The sequence below is a fragment of the Parasteatoda tepidariorum genome, chromosome 2 (assembly GCF_982258835.1).
Source record: "Parasteatoda tepidariorum strain Cologne lab strain chromosome 2, Ptep-v5.0, whole genome shotgun sequence".
Lineage (NCBI taxonomy): Eukaryota > Metazoa > Arthropoda > Arachnida > Araneae > Theridiidae > Parasteatoda > Parasteatoda tepidariorum.
Window position 1 is genome coordinate 41,040,001 of NC_141756.1, and position 21,883 is coordinate 41,061,883.

Here is a 21,883-nt window from a genome sequence, read left to right on the forward strand (position 1 = left end):
CCCTTTATGATGGTCAACCAACATGGTATGTTTACTATTGATGGACCAACAACAGTCATCAAAATATGATGGAAATTGTTGGTTTACATTTATGATGGTCTACCAACAAGTTATGTATATTAATGTTGGCCCAACAATAACCATCATATTATGATGGAATATGTTGTACTCCCTTTATGATGGTCAACCAACATGGTATGTTTACTATTGATGGACCAACAGCACCATCAAAATATGATGGAAATTGTTGGTTTATATTTATGATGGTCAACCAACATGTTATGTATGTTAATGTTGGCCCAACAATAACCATCATATTATGATGGAATGTGCTGTATTCCCTTTATGATGGTCAACCAACATGTAACGTTTATTATTGATGGACCAACAAGATCCATCAAAATATGATGGAAATTGTTTTTTTATATTTATGATGGTCAACCAACATGTTATGTATGTTAATGTTGCCCCAACAATAACCATCATACTAAGATGGAATATGTTGTATTCCCTTTATGATGGTCAACCAACATGTTACGTTTATTATTGATGGACCAACAAGAGCCATCAAAATACGATGGAAATTGTTGGTTTATATTTATGATGGTCAACCAACAAGTTACGTATATTAATGTTGGGCCTACAATAACCATCATATTATGATGGAATGCGTTGTATTTCCCTTATGATGGTAAATCAGCATGGTATGTTTACTAATGATGAACCAACAACAGCCATCGAAATATGATGGAAATTGTTGGTAAAAAATAGTTATTGCAAATAATAGCAATAATTATTTTCATTAAGGTGAATTTGAGAAATATAGAACAATTAGGCCTTATATCAGGACTAATAAAGTTAAGAAATATTCATTCATAAAATTTTTATGTGCACGTGAACTGCTTGAGCTTTGTGTGTGACATTTTACTGAAAGGTTTAAAGTTGTTATTTAAATTACTAAATATGTGGTGAAAGTATTCTCATGAAAGTTAAAAAATAAATGGTTATTGCTATTTAGTAACACAAAACAATTAGGCACACGTCGGGTTTAACTTAATTAAGAAAAATTTAAATAAGATAAAATTTTTATTCGCGTGAGTTATAGTCGAATATAGTCTTGTGATATTTTGCAATATGGTAGAAATTTGTGGTTTTAATTGCAAAAAATGTAGTAATATGTTGTTAAAGGTTAAAAATTAATAGTAACTGCAATTGATAACATTAATTTGAATTTTAAATTCAGAAAATAATAAGGCTTCATATCAATATTGATGAGATTAAAAAAGATTCACTCATATGGGTACACGACTGAGAAATTTTGAGCACGTGTAGTATTTGAGCATCGTCTCGCGGCATTTTATTGAATGCTTAAAGGTTGTGGTTTAAATGATCAAACATGTGGTGAAATTATAACGAAGGGTTTAAAATAAATGGTTATTGCAATTCATAACATTATGGAGAATATTAGAAACACCAAACAAGAAGGCTACATATCAGGATTAATTAAATTAACAGAGATTCAAAGAAGATAAAGTTTTTATTCACACGTGCGGTATAGTCGAACATATTTTTATGAAACTTCACGATAGGGTCGAAAGTTGTAATTTTAATAGCAAAAATCATAGTAATATGTTGTTAAGGGTTTAAAATTTATATTAACTGCAATTAATATCTATAAGGTAAATTTAAATTCAGAAAAACAATAAGGATACATATTAGTATTAATATGATCAAAAAAGATTTATTCATATGGGTATACGACTGCGAGATTAAATTATGAGCATGGTTTGGTAATTGCAATTTAATTACCATTTGCATAAATGGTAATTGCAATTCAAAACATTATGGTGAATTTTAGAAACACAAATCAAGGAGGCTATATATCAGGATTAATTAAGTTAAAAAAGATTCACACGTGCGTTAGTTTTATTCACACGTGCGGTATAGTCGAACATATTCTTATGATACTTAACAATGGGGTTGAAAGTTGTACTTTTAAATGCTAAAAATGTAGTAATATGTTGCTAAAGGTTAAAAATTGATAGTAACTGCAATTAATATCGTAAAGGTGAGGTTTAAATGCAGAAAATAATAAAGCTACATGTCAGGATTAAGTTAAGAAAGATTCATTCATATAGGTACACTAGTGATACATTAAATTTTTATGTACACGTGCACTACATCAGCATTGTCTGGTTACTGAAAGGTTAAGACTTGTGATTTAAATTATTTAACATGTGGTTATTGCAATTAATAACATTATGGCGTTTTTAAAAAATACAAAACAGTAAAGCAACATATCAGAAATAATTAAATTTAGAGGATTTAAATAAGATAAATTTTTTTAGAAATTCTGCAATTTGTATAAAAGTTCTATTTAAGGTTAAAAATAAATAGTTATTAAATATAATAACATTGAGGTAGATCTTCAATTTAGAAAAAATTATACGCATTCACAGAAATTAGAACGATTCGTGGATTTAAGTAAACGAGTGATAGATTAAATGAGAGGAACAAAAGCCGTTATTTGTACTTTTTCTTAAATCGTGCATATTCTAGTAATATTTTACAACGGCGTGGAAATTTACTATTATAATAAATAAAAATTATTATATATATTGCTTTGGTTGTCGTAGGTCATTAAAGTAAGGGCTGTGTGATTGTACTTGTTTTCCAGTCACACAATCTAGGGCCTAGAATTTAACTTCTGCCACACCCATACATCACACCCATTTATATGGCAGAACCCATTCATAAATCCAATCATTCATTCACGGATCCTAATTTTGACCTGAACCAGAGAGCGATCAATCTCCATTCCAGTACCCCCCCATCCCAGAGATTTAATCTGTTATGAGATCATGGAGAACTTTGTGACCCAACAGATTTAACTTTCAACTGTCACCATTTATTACACGGGGAGTCTTCGAGGGATGGATTCAAATTCCCATTCTCACGACCGTGAGTCCAGCACCTTGCCAACTAGGCTATCCCGAACTATTATATAAATGAAATAATATTTAGTAATTGCAATGATTAATATATTGAATTTTAAAGTTGCTAAGGAGTAGGTAAAAACTTAAAAAATACTTATTAAATTTATTATTTAAGTATTTTGATGGTGATGTAAACACACAAAATAACTCTGAATAACTTTCGATCTAATGATAGGATTTTCAGATTATAAATTTTCTCTATATCCCTGTACCCATTGTATAGCTAAGAGACCGAATACAAGACTTTCGATTCCTCCGATTTTACGAGATTGTACATGGCATGTACTCTCGGAGGGTCTTGGCTGAGTCAAGGATCGAACCCCGAAAGATATTTTAATAGAAAATGAATTAAAAAAAAACACTTTATATTGCTTTGTTAAAATTCCAGAGTATACTTTAATTTCTCACAATATACATTCGACCCTGCGTCAATCGCAATCAGGAGTGCAGTGTGAATGGTACTTAAGTGTTCTTTTCAAATTTTGGGTTTGGGGTGAGCAGCAAAATATCAGCTCAACTTCTTATTGTTTGTTGACTGTTCACTCTCGTGAGGGTTGCAATCACGTAAGTTTTTATAAAATTATTTATTCTTTTAATTATTATATTTTCAGTACCTTTTCTTCTAGATAATTTATAGGGGATAGTTCCGTATAGTGATCTGTCGTACCAACTGCAATTGCCAAGGTACTGTGGCGTAACTATCACTACAAAAGTTTAACATCATTCACTAGTATATAAAGCATGCTAACTTGATTCTATCACGGGGTACCTTTTCATAGATGACGGTTGACATGGTCTGTAACTCCGCCCCCCCACATTGGTGACCTTCGAACGTGATTTGCTCACGCAAGTAACGCCCACTTCGCAATCTCTTAACGGTTACGCCTACTTCGATGGATAGTCCACATTGTACGGTTGACTTGCTATTTGTGAATGCATCATTCACCTCCTGCGCTGTTGCTTCTCAGTCTCGTCTCGAACATTCACACAACGTCTACACTCTCAACGCCTGCATACTCTCGACTGCTAATGGCAACACAGGAGCTGCGACTTCGACTGTGATGTTAATACACCTCTCACAATCAGCACTCAAAACTCCGGTGACCTTAATTGCAGCTCTCCCGGTCTTTCACAAGTACATCAACTAGTGAGATCTGTTCATCGAATCTTATCCCTGATAAAATTCTGGTGGGGGAGTACTGTGGCGTAACTATCACTACAAAAGTTTAACATCATTCACTAGTATATAAAGCATGCTAACTTGATTCTATCACGGGGTACCTTTTCATAGATGACGGTTGACATGGTCTGTAACTCCGCCCCCCCACAGTACCAAGTAGATTTTAAACTTGTTAATGTTTTTAAAAATAACACGTAGATGTTTGCCCGCGGATGTCTATTAGTAGGACTGGGCGATATAAGAAATTTTATATCGTGATGCATCGTCAGTTTTGCATCGCGATATAGTATTTTTGAAATTCATTTACTTGTAAGGCGCAGAAAGTCGGATTTCTATCAAAACTTCATACTCAGATTGATTTAAATCAATTTATGAATTTGATGTATATGTTTTACTTAAGAAAGATATTAATGTTATATTTTCTAAAAATGATCGCACAAATAACGAAAGATTTCTTAGTCTAAAAATAAATAATAAAAAAATAAATAAAATTGAAATTTATCAATATATTTACCTAACAATATAGAGAGAAATTTCAAAAAATAAGTTCGTGAAAAATTATTTGTATGCTTAAAACAAAGTGCTAAATAAATTACACAAAAAAAGCACTTTTAAAACAACACTATTTTTTGTCATTATTATTTCACATAAATAATAAAGTTAAATTGAATAATTACCGAATTCTGAACGAAAAAACAAAGTAAGGTTTAATTTCTTAAAAATAAAAACAAAAGAATTATGATATTCGATAATATATTCAACTGACAATATTGAAAGAAAATTAAAAAACATGATTATACTCTTTAATAAAACGAAGTGCTAAATGATTTAAAAAAAAGAAGTCGTGGAAAAATAAGTTTTGTTATAATTTTATTTATAAAACTGAAAACAACTAAAGATTTATAAATTTAAAATCAGTAATAAAAACCCATTAAATTATTATTTTATCCAAAAAGTCTTTAATAAATTAAAATAAAGTAAAAAATAGCCTAACAAATTTGACTACTTTTTAATTTAATTCTTTATGGGCACCTTAAATTAGATTTCCGTTTGTAATAAATTTAATAATGTAAAATAATACTTAAACATATAATATCAAAAAAAATTTACCTAATTAATACAGAAACACTTCTTTATATATTCTTTTCAATAATGGATTACATTCAGAACAAGGTAACGACGGCGATTACCAAGTCTGAAATAATCTACAAGAAACGATCAAATCACGGCAAAGAAGAAAAAAAAAGTAAGAGGTGTGGAAAAGAACATGTGAGATCACGATATATGTTCATTAAAACTGATTCTGATTCTACCGCTCAGCAATCAAGGCCGTTTCACTATAACGATACGTACATCGTCTTTCCCAGCGCGAGTTAACGCCTGTATCGGCCTGTCGATACAGGAGTTAAATCAAAATGTCGCGATATATCGATTAATGGCCCAGTCCTAGCTATGAGTTATACCTTTCGAGTTGGTCCCTTTCAGTGATGTTTTTTTTTGTTTCTCTCGGGACACTGCCCGGAAATTTCAAGACTTGGCGATTATACCCACAGATCATGGTACGGAAATCTCCATTTATTTTTATTCTTTACCTCGTGTAAAAGTGCAATTTTTATTAAAAAATTATGTGGAACTCGAGCTATAAATTGGCTGGGGACAAATCATAAATTCTATTATTATTTCATCTACCATCAGTATTCTCCCTAATCGTTTTTTGAAGGCTGTGCCTGAACTTTGATACCAATAAATCAACCCCTTTTCATAAAAATAAACCGGTATCGATTCAGATTCTATCTAACCGCTATCTATTCCCTAATTTATTCAGATTCAATTTTGAAAACAATTGATTCATTGTTTAAAATAAATATTAATTAAACATTGATAAAATTATCTGTCTTCAGAGGTCTGTCCAAGCCAAATTTATTACCGTTCAGGGGTACCTTCAACAATTCAACTTAAAAACGGTAGTTTCACAAAATACTTTTTCTTAAAATTTTATTTTTGTGTCTCATACGAAATGATAAATCCATATTTTTATGTTGATTTTTTAATATAATTTGTAATTTTCACTAAATATATCTAAATTTTCACGAAACAGGTACCTCTCAGAAAAACCTAGACAGTCCCTTGGTCTTTAACATAAACAGTGGGAATTAAAATAAATAAATTTTTTATTGATGTTATCTTAAAGATATTTGTAACATAGAAAATGATGGATAAAATAATTGTGATTAATGCTGTTGAAAGTCTTTTGAATTTAGTCTCTGGTGTAAGATCGTCACTCAGAAGCGAATGCAATTGCCGTACGCAAACACTCGGTGCATATGGCAAAGTTCCAAAATCCTGGACCTCCGTCGCATGGAAAGACATATGTTTATGCGTCTGACTGAATCTCACGAGATAATCTCTTCTGAGATTGAGATTCGAAAGGGGTTTAGGTAGCCCAAAGTGTTGCAATAAGGCTTTGTGTCCCGAATCTTAGAATTAAGTCGCTGAGCACGTAACTTTTGAGACTAAATTTTAAGACTGGTATCCTACAACACTAGTGATGCTCTATACATTAATAAGCAATTTTGTTTTTCTTTCATTTTATTGTTATGATCTTCTGTTTTCCCAATCTTTTTTGATAGTTTGATGTGAGCTTTTTTGTTATCCACAATGCACACATCTATATTATGTAAAGCAGTTAAAGATAAAGTATCTAACAATTAAACTACTTTAAATTCACTCCTGCTATTTTATCAATTGTATGAAGGACAAATGTTCTGATAGCGATACCCATATTCACATTTTTGTTTATATTCTGTAAAGTGACTGAAAATTTACTACAATTTTAAGATTATTTATTACCATTTTATTATCCTTACACGAGCGTAATTTGCTGAAAATTGTTGTAAACATAAATATTTCTTTTAAAATGTTCATTCCATTCTAAACAAGGTATTTCGTATTTAGGGCAACAAAATGCAATTTATTTTTTTCTTTTAATTGACTTTCTTTTCAGTTCATTACTTTGGATGAGTTAAAAGGAACATTTGAACGTAGAATCTGTTGATCATTAGGATTTCGTTTCCATTCATCTGTTTGAGAGGATGGGTAAGTTTTGTTAGTGCAAAAAATAATCATTTTCATTTTAAAATTTAGTTAGAATTAAGAAGCTTTTTTAATTTTTCTTCAATTAAATGTGTAAACTTCTTTTTATAATGTCTAACTTTTATTTCATAACTATTTTTATTTCATAATCTGGAGTGATTTCTGTGTATCTAAAAATATCAAACTCGAAACTTTCTAAAATATACTAGATCCTGGAAAGCACTTTGTTTACAAAAATTAAAAAAACCTGAAGTATTGGAAACCTAAAAATAAGGTTTCCAATTTTCTTGTCGCCATCGTACTTGTGAATCAGAATTTCGATATCTGACATAAGTATTAATTTGAGTTTTTGCATAGCATTAAGAGTTATTTGGAAAATTTTCAAAAAATTGCAAATCACAGTCACATAGTGGTTCGGGCCAAAGCTGTAGCATTACTGAAGCCTCATTTCATTTCTAATAATTTATTAGAAATGAATTATTATGTTTTTGTTTCTCAGTATTCAAAATGATTTTTAAACTAAGATTTTTAAAAAAATGTTGTGTGTTTTTTGTAGCATTAGAAACAAAAAGAAAATTCTGTTAAAGAAATTATAAGCTGAGTCAAACGCTTGACATTTCTTTTGGAAATAAATATTTTTAATGTGTCCTATTTTTTCTTACTGTTGTCACTACCACTGCTTTTAGTTTTTTTTACTTATTTTGTCTTTTCAAATTTTCTTGAAAAAGTCGAATGTAGTGACAATTTTGTCACCAGATAATTAGTTGAATATTTTGTATTTAGTTAACTGATCGTTTGCTTTTTTGTTAGAGTCTTCGTTTAGGACAGCCTTATTATTTTATTACTAATAATTTTTGTAACATTGAAGTCATTTTTCCGGCTTACTGTTATGGACTTAAGAATTTGTATTTCTAAGACTTCATAATTTGTTAGAAATTTAATCTTGCAAAAATTAACAAACTTAGTAAGAATTGCATCTCACATAATGGACATAATTATACAATGAAAACCTCTCAGGAGAGACCATTCTCTGTTCCTCGATAAAATGGACTTGGGAATGGAGGTTGGTCATTCTTAGTGGTGTTACCTTCATCGACTCAAAGTTACGTGATTTTTCGCAAACAATTTTAATTATAGACTGTCATTCTCTTGGTATTGAAATGTTCCTTGTGTTGATGTCGTGAAAACTGTAATAATCATAAATAAATCATTCAACTCTGATTACTAAATTATCGTCTTTAGTGCAATTTGACTACAACATGAAGTTGTAGATATCTGAGAGATCATCAGAAATAATTCTTTAAATAAAAACCAAGCACATATTTAGAATACATTTTAAACTACTTATTTGTTTTGATATTTTATTGTGTTTCCTTACTTGACCTTTTCCTCATCTTGTGCAGAGATTTTGCCTAATTGCTGGGAGAGGTTTTTATGGTCTCTGCTAAAGTCCATGGAAAAAATACCTTGCCTCCCTAAAGTGGTTGTAAATAGAGATCGCTACATAGAGGTGATCTTTCCTGGAGGTTTCACTGTATATGGCATTTTAATGCAGGGCAACAGTTTTATTAAACAGATGTAGAATTGTAATTTATCGATGTTTAATCTTTAACTTTCTTCCAAGCAATAGCAATAATTATACCTATTATTTTCATATATTCAACAACTTTTAAGAAATGTGTTTTAAGATTACATTTCGTCCGTTAAATTTCTATCTTATTTAAAATAGGACAATTGACTTCAAATCTTTATATTATTAATTTTTTATTCTTTAAAACACATTCCAATAAACTGTAATAAGGTACTACGTTTAAATTCTTCATTATTTAGTTTATTTTTATTATAGTTTTCAATTGCTTACAAGTATAAAATATTTAAAGGTTTACACAGTTGTAAAAGCTTAAATATTATATTTTATTTTTTCCATCGAAAATAATTTTTCCTAATTGCTAATATTTATTGAAGAATAGTTAATGTATAATTTATTTTATAGTAATTTTATTTATTTATTTTTGAATAAGAGAGAAATCATATTTTTCTACTGTTAAACTTCTAATTGTTTTGTTTACTGATTACTTCTTTGCCTTAAAACAATTTTCCCTTATAAATTTAACACTAGAAAGACAAAAGGAGCCAAATTAACCCCTTTCTCTTTTTTTTTTGGTTTCTCTATAATAGACAATTACAGTCTTTTTTTTATAATTTAATTCTTCATGCTTTCAGAATTCCTTGAAACTCCCAAAAAACATTTTATTAATTTACTTGTACCATTTGTAAAGTTTTTTTTACGCAAAAAACATGTACTTTCCGTAAACATAATTTTATTATACCACACTTGTCCATCTGCCGTTCATTTACAATAGCTGTGCTATGAAAGCCAATACATTCTAGCTTTCATTTGATTTTTTGTGATTAAATCCTACTATTTCACATGGTCAATAACTATCTGTATTATAAATTTTGCCCTTATGTAGCTGAATGAAAATGTGGGTTTGATATAATGTATTTTTATAATGTTAAAATTCAATGGTACCCACTGAAACATTGTTAATAGTTGACAAAATTTTCTAGTTCTGAATATTTAAGATTTTTTAGTTCAGTAAAAAAAAGGTGTTAGAATGGTATGATGTAAGTGATATCAAAACTAAAATAGCCTTAGCAGATGGAGGCTGCACATGTGGCCTCATAACGAATCAGGAATCGTTTTTGATTGCATTACTTACAGAGGCCTTTTTTGAGTTAAAATGTTTAATAAGTAAACATTTGGGAAAAGAAAACAATTTTACTTTTGGTTTTAGGAGAGAATTTCCAATAAGTTAGGATTGAAAAAAAATTAAAGAGATGCTGTACTTGTTCATTCAAACACTAACTTACTGAAAGTGCTGAGTATTTCTGACCTTCATAAATTGTTCCAATTTAAGTGCTTATTTAATCATTCATGCCTTAGCAATATAGAAACATGTTAAAAATACAGTGTTTAGTTTAATCAAATATTTTCATTAACTAATTAGAATGAAATACCACAGAATTTCAATGATCAAGCCTATAATATATTTTTATTAAATAATTATATTAAGATTTTGGATGTCTAATCACTAACCCCCTCAGTCTTTTTAAGGTATACAGCAATGTTCAGTTTTTCTAGTGTTAAAAATTATGCAATATTTTCATCCATGACTATATTTATTTTATATGTTTTCATTATTATTACAGGATTGTCAACTTTCTACGCTTTTTTTTTTTCCAAATATTTATTCTAGTGCTACATAAGTTTATGTTTTAGGATATTATTTTCTATTTATTTTAGCCAATTTTCCATGCCAATTCTCATAAATTCATTCATTTGCAATGAGATTTTGTTCTAGGTCTTTTGTTTTAAGGCTGTTGGCAAATTTAACAAAAATTTTTAAAGCTTTGATTTTTAAATGTCCACCACTTTATAAAATATTTTTTTAAAATGTGTATAAGCTGGCAGACCTGTTATTATTTTCAGCATAAAAATAAGCAAACAGCTACTGTCATTTGTTTATCTAATGTGTTTTAATTTGATTTTTTTATTTTGCAGTTATAATTCGAGAATTTATGGGAATAAAGTTCATCAATATTGTATATTGAAATTCAACATTTATGTATGTCAAATACTTTTGTAGATTATATGTGTAAAAAAAATTATTAAAAGTACTATAAATGTATTAAATGTATTTAAATAAATTTTTTCAATTTACATGTTTGTCTTTATTTATCAAAATTCTATTTTTTGAAATCTATTATATATTTTTTGTAAATTGTACTTATAAACTATAGGAAATTTTTTTTCCTCTTCAATCTTAATGTTAAATAAAAAATAAATTATGGAATGCTATCTTGTTTTAAATGTAGGAAAAAACTTTCTGTAAGTTAGGGTCCGCCAAATGATTAGAGTCTCAAGCTTTAATTTTGCTTAATTTAATTTCAATATTATAATGAAACTTCTACATAATCATAGCCGATATTGACATAGTATTCCATACAAAAAATTTTTTTTATATATTATTTTCGAATGTAAATTGGACTAACATAAAGATGTTCAAATCATGCTTATTAAAAAATACATGGATTGTGGCGAAAAGTTATGGTTGTAACCAGCCAATTTTGTTTACGATATACTTAGTGGTTCACCATAATGAAAACAGCAATATATATTGGTTTTTTATGTACCAACAAACAAGCTGAAATATGGGTAATGGCTAGTCTTCAAGAATTAGTAGAATAGTATGATCATCAAGAATTAGTATGATTGTTGTTAGAATTCGTTCATTTGTGTTTTGTTAAACCATGGAGCAAAGTTGGATTAGCTCATATCTGTTCAATATAGGTTGTTCCAAATTCTAATATGAAGTGATGGTCTATATTGATGGTACCAAAGAATAAAATGGTTTTTTTGTGACATTAAGTTGGAAACCATCAACACACGTAGGTTTTCTAACATGGGGTGATGGTCAGTCTTGATGGTGACAGCAGAAATTAAGCTGGTTTTTGATGGAATGTAAGTTGGAAACCAACAAAATATGTTGGTTCCTGATTATTTTTTGTGTTGGACCATCAAAAAATACCATCAAACCATGTTGGTTTTTGATGGATTGTTTTGTTGGATTATTGAAAAATACCATCAAAATATGTTGGTTCCTGATAAATTTTTTTGTTGGACCATCAAAAAATACCATCAAACCATGTTGGTTTTTGATGGATTTTTTTTTTTGTTGGACCATTGAAAAATTCCATCAAAATATGTTGGTTCCTGATAAATTTTTTTGTTGGACCATCAAAAAATACCATCAAACTATGTTGGTTCTTAATGGATTTTTTGTTGGACCATTGAAAAACACCATCAAACTATGTTGGTTTTATCTATGTTGGCCCAACATAAATTTGTTCCAATTCCTAATATGAGGTGATGGTCAGTCTTGTTGGTACCATCAGGAATTAAGATGGAATATAAGTTGAGACCAACAACATATGTTGGTTCCTGATTAATTTTTAGGTTGGGCTATCAAAAACTACCATCAAACCATGTTGGTTCTTGATGGATTTATTTGTTGGACTAACGGAAAATACCATCATACTATGGTGGTTTTGTTCATGTTGGTCCAACATAAATTTGTTCCAATTCCTAATATGAGGTGATGGTCAGTCTTGTTGGTACCATCATAAAATATGATGGTTTTTGATGGAAATTCATGATGGTTACCATCATATTCATGTTGGTCCATCAAAGAAAAACCATCATAAAATTTGTCTTGGGTATGTAAATTTTGAGTTTGACGTCGAAGACCACGCTTTAAAGCGGCAACTTATTCGATTCGGCTTTCAACTTAATGTAAGACAAAGCGGAAAAGAATGATCGACATTCAGTAATTGTAGTTGTAGTTCATTTACGCCGCACTAGAGCTGCACAATGGGATAATCAACATTCAGTAAGCGCGTTGTTTCGATGAGTACAATCTCTCTACGAAATCACTTAACCGAATCAGAAGCTTGGAGAGCTGTTGATCGGTAAGAGGGGGCCAAACACAAGCCGAAGTAGCAGAACTCATCGAAGTTTCACAAAATGTGACTTTCAGGATCTGGAACCATAGGCCAGCATCTGGAAATGCAGACCGAAGATCAGCTCAAGAGCTCAAACGTGCAACAACGCCCAATAAATCCCGTTATTTAACGCTAACGGCTCCGACCAATGGAGACACCTAAATATGAATGTCACTCTTTTTCAACCACACCTTCACTCGGCTACTGGCACCACAGTTTCAACACAAACTGTCCGAAACCTCCTTCACGCGGTATAATATGTCTAGAGTAAGAATTCTCCTAGCCATTCGTCTGAACCCGTGGTAATGACTATGGTAACGAGGTATAACTATTTCAAGTAGGGGTGTGAGGTCATTGTTTAGGATAGGTTTTGACTCTGATCGGCGGGCGAAAGAGAATCTTTTTTTTTTCTGGTTTATTGTGGTAGCCCTAGAGTGAAGAGAAGCTAACCTCCCCGAAATGCGCTATTCTTGTTTCCATAGCAGCTGACGGACTCAGACTTTGAAGAGGGGGGAGTTCTTGTCGCAGACAAACTATAGGTCTGTATGCTGACCGATCAATAGTCTGTGTCACGTTAACAGCAAGGCTCCATCGCACCCGTAGGGTGCGGACAATATAGCATGTGAACTGGAGGAGAAATAAATGGCGCAATATTCTTTTCTCTGACGAATCCCGTTTTTCTATTCATTCTGATAATAGGCTTATTTTTATTTGGAGGGAACGTGGCACTAGAAACAAACCTGCGTTCGTGCACGAAAGTCGAGAGTTAAAGATTTGGAGGTGGGGGAGTGATGGTCTACACTGGCATCTCCATTGATGGGAGCACCGATCTAGATATCATTCGAAATGGAGCTCTGACCGGTGGCCAATATAGGGATGAGATTCTGAGACCTATTGTATTTCCTTACGCTGCTGTTGTTGTTGTTAATTTACGTCACACTAGAGCTACACAATGGGCTATTGGCGGGGCCGGGATAGCCTGGTCGGTAGGGCGCTGGGCCCATATCCAAGAGGTCGTGGGTTCGATCCTCGCCGGCCGAAGACTCCCTGTGTAGTAAATGGTGACTGATGCACGTTAAATCTGTCGAGTCTCAAAGTCCTCCATGTTCCCACAACAAATCATTACCTCTGGGGGTACTGATCCAGGAGTTTCCTTGTCTTCTGGATTGGTTCAAAATTACAAGGCTACGGAGTTGAACGTAAGTAGTGGTAAGCCCATGAAATTGGTTCGGCTGTTCAACGACGGTTATAAAATAAAATAAAATGGGCTATTGGCGACGGTCTGGGAAACATCCCGGAGGATGATCCGAAGACATGCCATCACAATTTTGATCCTCTGCGGAGGGGATGGCACCCCCGCTTCGGTAGCCCGACGACCTGCGCGCGAAGTCGAACACTTTACGGTAGCACAGTTTAACGAGGACCAATACCGCACACCCTCGGTCCCTACACAGACTGATCCTAGTGGTCACCCACCCGCACACTGACCGCAGCCAGTGATGCTTGACTTCGGTTTCCTTACGCTGCAGTAGCAGGAGATGACTTCATGCTAATGGACGACAATTGCAGGCCACATCGTGTTAACTTGGGGAATGATTTTCTTTTGGAGGAAGGAATCATATGAATGGATTGGCCAGCGTGTTTTCCGGACATGAACTCAATGAAGCATGTTTGGGACATTCTAGGCAGATGAATTGCTGGACGCCTACCACCCCCGCATTTTTCTGCCAAACAAATGTCATTTTTATCTCATATAGCCTGTCGATAATTTAAAAATCATTCAAACAATTCTCCAGGTGCAAGATCAACCCACAACCTCAATACCTTTTAATTGTTTTGAGCAGTATATTTAAATGATTACAGCACAAAAAAATATATTTTAAACTCATAATTAAATTTTTTGGTGCATGCAAAATCCTAAGTGTATTATGTGTAAATGTTACGAATTAAATCTTTTACTTTCAGAAAATTGAACTTTTTTTGATTTCGGAGCTATAATTTAACGGATAAGTTTGTAAAAGTAGTTTTAGAAGTCATTCTTTCAACTACTAATTATGTCAACACACAACCAATTATTTAGTATTTTATGAACAGCGAAGAACCTAATTCAACAAGTAAAATACATTAATTTCTCGTGAAGAAATGAGTAATATAAATGTTTAAATCGGAACTAAAAAAATTATTCGTTATTTCAAAATGGTTATCTTAGGCAAAATTAAGTAAATATTATAACATATTTAAAAGGTCGCATCTCTTTATTTTGTAAAAAAATTAACTCTTTGACTGCATCTTTACTTTTATATTCTTTCTTTTGTTATAATTTATTTTGTATCCTGTACAATAACACATAAAAAAACTATGGTTTCGAAGCAATGAAATTCTCTAAAGAGAAATTTTACTGAACATGTTAAGCGTTACTTTGTTAAACTTAGCCATCTATTTAGTTGACTATTATATTCGTTTTTAACTCATACCATTCCTTAAGCAGTTTCAAACAGTTAAAGTATCCAACTGAGTGAAATGCAGCTATTTCTACAAAGATTTTGAAATTTTTTTTACTGCCTATATTTGAACTTTTGTTCCTTATTTTTTGTTCTCCGGTCTTTAGAAATTAAGTTAAAGTTTTTTTTTTCCGCATGCTGGCAGAAGTGTTTGGAAATTATATACTTTAAACGCATTTTCAAAAAAAAAAGGGGGGGGGGTTGATTTTGTGAAAATCTCTTGACACTAATTTGAGAAAATCTCTTTTAAAAATTTAAGAAAATGTGTACCTAAACTTTGTATAAAGTCGTTATTTATCTTTTGAACTAAGAGCTAATGTCTGATCGTAATTTTATTATTTTTATTATGCTTTAGACAAGAATATTTAGATTTTTTTAAAAATCAATTTTGAACAGTATTATTAATTCTATTTCATTGTATATTTGAAATTTTTTAAAGATTTTAATTCAAGTAACCATATTCCACTTAGTTACCATATTATTGATCTAGTATTGCATTGATCCACTACATATTGCCTCCACTATGATGGTTATGAGAAAAAAAGACAATTATTTTTACATTTATGCATTACAATTTGTTGGGAAGCTGTTAGTGTGACAAAATTGTTTTTAGTTTTTATGCTCAAATTTGCCCTTATTTGAAGAAAATAATAATAATAATAATTTACACATTTTAATAAAGGCTATTTTTTTAAAAAAATTGTGTCGAACCCAGTCTGATACCTTAAGGGTTCATTTCTATTGATGTGCTTATTATTCTGTTATTACAGGCACCGGAGGCACTCCTGGAGCTTATACTGATGATCATCACCATCATCATAGTGGAGAGCAACACTCAGATGATTCACATTCTCATGGAAGTGATGATCACCACCACCACAGTGGAGAACAACACTCACACGGTAGTGATCATTCCCACGGTAGTGATCATTCCCACGGTAGTGATCATTCTCACGGTAGTGATCATTCACATAGTGGCGAGCATCACGGTAGCGACTCACATTCTCATAGCGATGATTCACATTCTCATAGTGGAAGTGATGATCATCATCATAGTGGTGAACATTCCCACGGCAGCGATCACGATCACTACCACAGCTCATCCTCTCATTCACATTCACATTCTGGGCATGACATGGAGGGAGATAATCACCAACATGGGTATTGATTACTTATATTCTTTCACGTAACAATTATTCTATATATTCTTTGCATATATGCTATACATAAGGTGACCAGATTTGTATACCATGATTTGAGGACAAATTAGCTTAGAGTGCTTGAAAAAAGATACCCATATAAGAGTATTAATGAAAGCTATTAATTTATATGTGAAGCAAAGACTTAAAAAAAAAAATTATAACTAACATCAGGTGCAAAACTATCTCCATCAAACTCTATTTCATATCTAAGCAGTTTTAACGTATATCATATTTTGCATTTGTTTACCACTTGTAAAATGAATGAGAACATGGTTAGAGTTTTCATCAATTAGTTTCAGTATGGTACTTTTTCGCTTGAATTCCATGTAAGACAAAATTATCTTAGAGGCATACACATTTCTGGTTTTTTTTTTAATGAATATCTATATATATATATTTCACAGTATAAGAAATAATGAGATGTTTTTGGAGAAATTCAAGACAATTTGAGGACATGTTAAGATTTAACTACATTTTCAGTTCTCAAAAAGTTTGAAAGGTTTTGAGCAGAACTATTAAAATTCGAGAACTGTCTTCAAAATTTGAAGATGTTTTTTTCACCTTAGCTATAAATATGGTCCCGATAGTTTGAACTAGGGAACAGACGAAAGTTCGAATAAATTTTTTTTTTACACATAATGAAAAAAATAGTTCATACAAAAAAAATTACAAGCGAAAATTGATTTTTTATAGATATTTATTAAAATTTTGTTTAGATAGTGAAAAATTTCGTAATAATAAAATAACTATAATTAATTACATATATTTAAAAAAATTTAATTTCACATTACATATTCCAAAATTTGAAGGAAATAGGTCGAATAGTCTCAAAAAATCAAACTTTAAATACACAAATATTTTAAAATTTAATTACTCAGAAACTACTTTTGACCGATCACGCGGTGAAATTTTGTATTTTACCATTTAAAATTACGTTCTTTATAATGATGTAAAAATTTATATACTTTGCAATTCAGAATTTTTAGGATTATTATAAAATAAAATAATAAAAAATAGTGATACATAATAATAGAAAATAATCGTAAATAATTATTAAAAATTATTTTTTGCATAAAACTAACTTTAGATACACAAATTTCATAATTTTGTGTAAAACGTTTTGATTCGCTTAAAAAGTTCTCGAGATATGGCGAAATAAGCAAAATTGAAAAGTAATATAAAGTGGTGCACATTTCAGAACTCTTTTCTGACCAGAGTATTGGGGCCATATTTTCCACACTGCGGTTATATCTCTACCTTATATAATGGAAGTCAAGAATCCAAGTCCATAGGGACCGATCAAGACGAATTCAGGCCCAAGGCCCACAAAATTTTCCGGGCCCCCTAACAAAATATTTTGAAATTAAATTTCTGAAGAGTAGTCCTAACAATAAAAATAATCTATTGAACTGCATGATTCAAGAGAAACATTCTAAAAAATTTTGAAAGCAGACAATTGAAGATTATATTTCTAAGATAATGTTTACACATCCAAATATTAAAGCAAAATATAAAATAATAAACAATAATTGTTAAAATAAAAATAGTTTGGTGATCACAATGTTTACACATGATCACAATGTTTACACATCCAAATATTAAAGCAAAATATAAAATAATAAACAATAATTGTTAAAATAAAAATAGTTTGGTGATCACAAACAATTGAAATCAGTAATTTTTGCTAAAAGTCACTGATTAGCTGAATTATTTTAAAGATTGTAGCCTTCCATCTACAGTTTTACATATTTGTTAAGAATAAGCCTTTAGTTCGTGTTGACACTAATAATTTATAAGAGACTTTGCGAATGTGCATTCTCGTTGCATTTGCTTAAGCCGTTGCTGTAAAAATTATCAATTAAAATTCAGCTGTACTTTCGAATTTGATTAGTGCAATGTTTACACGAATTTGGTTTATCACAAAATAAAGAAAATTTGAAATTAAAAAAATGCCTTTTTTTGAGAAAAACGGTTTCTTTCTGTATTTAAAAAAATAATAATGTTGTGGACTTTTTACTAATTTTTGAGATCTCCCGGAAAGTGTGGGCCCTAGGCCCGAGCCTATTGGGCCTAGGCGATAATCAGGCCCTGCAAATCCACACACCCCCAACAAAAAAAATTAATTCAGAGAAAGTATGTCTTTGTGTCTAATTAATTAACATATTTGAGGTCAGGTCCATGAACAATTAAGATCATTAGACCAAAAGCTATTGAGGGTGTACCGTTTTTGTTTATTTTGCGCACTGCACATCACAGTTTGAAAGTTAAAATTGTTCATAGTTCTAAGATACGATGAAATATTTAAATTTAGCATATTAAACTAATATGACATTTTAAGGAAGAGTACAAAACAAAATTGTGAATAAAACATAAACTAGTTCCTTAAAGTAACAAAATTTAATTTTTGCTTACTGCATTTTTTTCTCAAAAAAGAAGTATATTTTGTTTGAAATGAGGTTTTATACTATTTTACAGCGACTCCCATGAAAAAAATGACAATTTGCAACAAGCTCAACAAGGACCTGATTCCATGGTAGAGCCTCTAGTACAGCCAACCAGTGTACAGCAGCATTACCATCACCAACAACCCCATCTGGCCCAAGCTAGTAGTAATTTGCAACTAATCACTGATAATTATTTCAACAGTCACCACCATCATCATCAGCATTCACACAGTCGAACTCAACGCAATCGAACAGTGGAAATACCTAAATGTAAGTTATAACGCATTTTAATTTTATTTATTATTTTTAATTTTATTTATTAATTTTAATTATTATTTTTAATTTTATTTGTTAATTTTAATTTTATTTATTATTTTTAATTTTATTTATTATTTTTAATTTTATTTATTATTTTTAATTTAATTAATTTTTTTAATTTTTTGATCAAACAGAATACGTAACTAATATTATTTTTCTTTTAATATTATAACATAGGAAAAAAATTTTTTTTTTACTTTCCTTGTGCATATTTCGGAAATTCCTTAATGTAAAAAATATGATCCTGAATGCAATAAAAATGTGTATTACGTTTACTGTTGAATTAATATTGAATTTCATATTCAACTAATATAAATATAGAAATAAGGAAATTATTTCAACGATGTCTGAAATAATTTTTTTCACGTTTCTCTTAGGTTCAAACTTACTAACATTTTACTATACTAAATTTATAGTTATTTTAAAAAATATTAAAATTGCAAAAAAAATAAGTTTAAATATTCTGCATTACAATTTGTTTCAAATAATATTCATTATGAAAAATTTGAACTTTTGCCGAATTTGAAACTGATGAGTGATTCCTGAATTTTGTCGCATTCGCTGATTCATAATCCAGCGGCCTTTAACGAGTTGTGGTCTTCTTTTTTTTTGTTGTTGAAGATAATTTAACTTTTAAAATTTATTTTACTTTTAAAATTTGAAAAAAAAAGTAACTAAAAAAAGTCAAAAAATAAGTTTTTTTTTTGTTTAAGAAAATGCAAAACAGGTGAGCAGGTCATTAAATGCCGCTGGATTGGAAAATCGTGTACCGTACGTGACGCTTAAAAATAATTTCTTTCTTTTCGTGAAAATGAAAGACGATTTTCTTATTGTGAATAAATATTTTATTGAATCGTGTATTCGTAATCATGGCGTAATCTGTATCCTACGACAATATTTTCTAAGAGAAATATTTCATTATTCGCTTTATAAAGAGTCACAATTTAGAAATATTTTCGTAAAATATTTTGTTTATCAAAAAATGTCTCAATATATCATATCTCTTTCAAAAGCAATATTTATAATTGAAAATTTGCAGTGTATTAACTGTATAATTTGGCGTAAAAACTTTTTATTTCCATTTTAAAGCATTTAAGAAAATAAAATAAAAATAAGACTTAATTCGCAGAAATAGATAGTACGCTAAGTGAAATTTTAATGTTTTTATTTTATAAAATTCATGAATTTAGAATTTTAATATATTAAATTACATTTCATTAGAATTTCAAAATTAGAGAGTAATGAAATTGGAGAATAATAAAATGAGAGTAATGAGAGAGTAATGAAAAGAAAATAATAATAATTTAAAAACAAAGAATATTATGTGAGCTTTTCTTCTTTGGTTTGTAAAATTTTTCTTCTTCGTTGTTTTACCTTAAACATTTTATTCAACTTTAAAATGTAGTCTTAAAATAAGATTTTAAGTTAGCGAAAATTGAATTTTAAATGTACTTTCAATAATTAAAAAGAACACCTTGATTTTTGATTAATTTGATATACATTATGTTAAAAATGGTCTACTCATTTACACAATCTAATAAATCTGAAACTCTACTAATTATTAAAAAAAAAACATTAACAAAAGTGATCAAACTAGCACATATGGAATAAGTAATATTTTTAAGTCAAAATAATCAAAATTTGTATCATTTTCTCGTTATTTGTACTATGTACATAATTGTATTTGTACATATTTGTACCATGATCTCTTTCCATAGTTTCAGAATTCATGTTGTATGATTTTGCTGTCTGTAATGTTCAACCAAATAGAGCAATACCCGATGATCAGCAGCAAGAAATCGTGGGACGCATTAATCTTTGGCAAAAAGTAAGATATCTGTTATTTTAAGCTATTCATTTTGATATTCATCACACTTCTTGATACAAGCTTTTTCCGCTGCGACAATAAAATTAATTACTACACATAGGTGATAAGTTTATCGTTTTCTTTTTAATGGAATTTATCAATTTATTTTAAATCGTTTGGTTATTCGTTTCATTTTAGTTCTATATTACATCGAGTTTAAATAAGGACTAATCTTATAAAAAAAATTTCTTTGCACTTAAAGTTAATTGCAATTTGATTTCGTTATTTTAATTTCTCTCAATTTTGTTTTCGCAGATTTCGAAGGTTTATTTTTGTGTTGATTATAATATATATTGATATGTTGGCCACGCTCCATTAATCCTTTTAAACTGATAGAATAATAAATACAGAGAAGTGCTGAAACTTTTAATTATTAATTAAAAATGTTTTGATAAATTCAATATAAATTCTTCTTTTTTCTATTTATAGTGGAATGAACCACATAAATTAAGTCCCGACATAATTAACATGGGATATAGTGAATACTAGGTTGTAGTAAACTTTTTTAGTGGTCTCTTCTGAACTTCCATCTAACTAATGTTATTTTATACGCTTATTGTGGACTGCTAAAAAATTGGTAGTTCGTTTGTAGTCGACTCTAATTACATTATCTCAACTTTTTTTTTTCAATTGGGTACTTGCACTTCAAGAAGATCACTGACCCACACATGACACCTATGCCATCAGCTCCAGCTGATCGCTTAAAGCAAAGTGGCC

At 30.3% G+C, this 21,883-nt stretch overlaps 1 protein-coding gene and 1 long non-coding RNA gene across 2 annotated transcripts in view; both read left to right on the forward strand.

The window, feature by feature from the left end:
* Positions 1-21,883, forward strand: part of LOC107453707 (uncharacterized) — a 59,587-nt gene that overhangs the window by 2,852 nt on the left and 34,852 nt on the right. Inside the window, exons 3-5 of the mRNA XM_016070640.4 lie at positions 16,106-16,496; positions 19,013-19,251; positions 21,018-21,127. Of these exons, the coding sequence (XP_015926126.3) occupies positions 16,106-16,496; positions 19,013-19,251; positions 21,018-21,127 (740 nt within the window). The remainder of the gene's footprint in view (positions 1-16,105; positions 16,497-19,012; positions 19,252-21,017; positions 21,128-21,883) is intronic.
* On the forward strand, positions 3,502-10,993 carry LOC147815240 (uncharacterized). Its single transcript, XR_015431353.1, has 3 exons — positions 3,502-3,560; positions 7,181-7,272; positions 10,835-10,993. It is a non-coding gene; the product is annotated as an uncharacterized LOC147815240 (long non-coding RNA).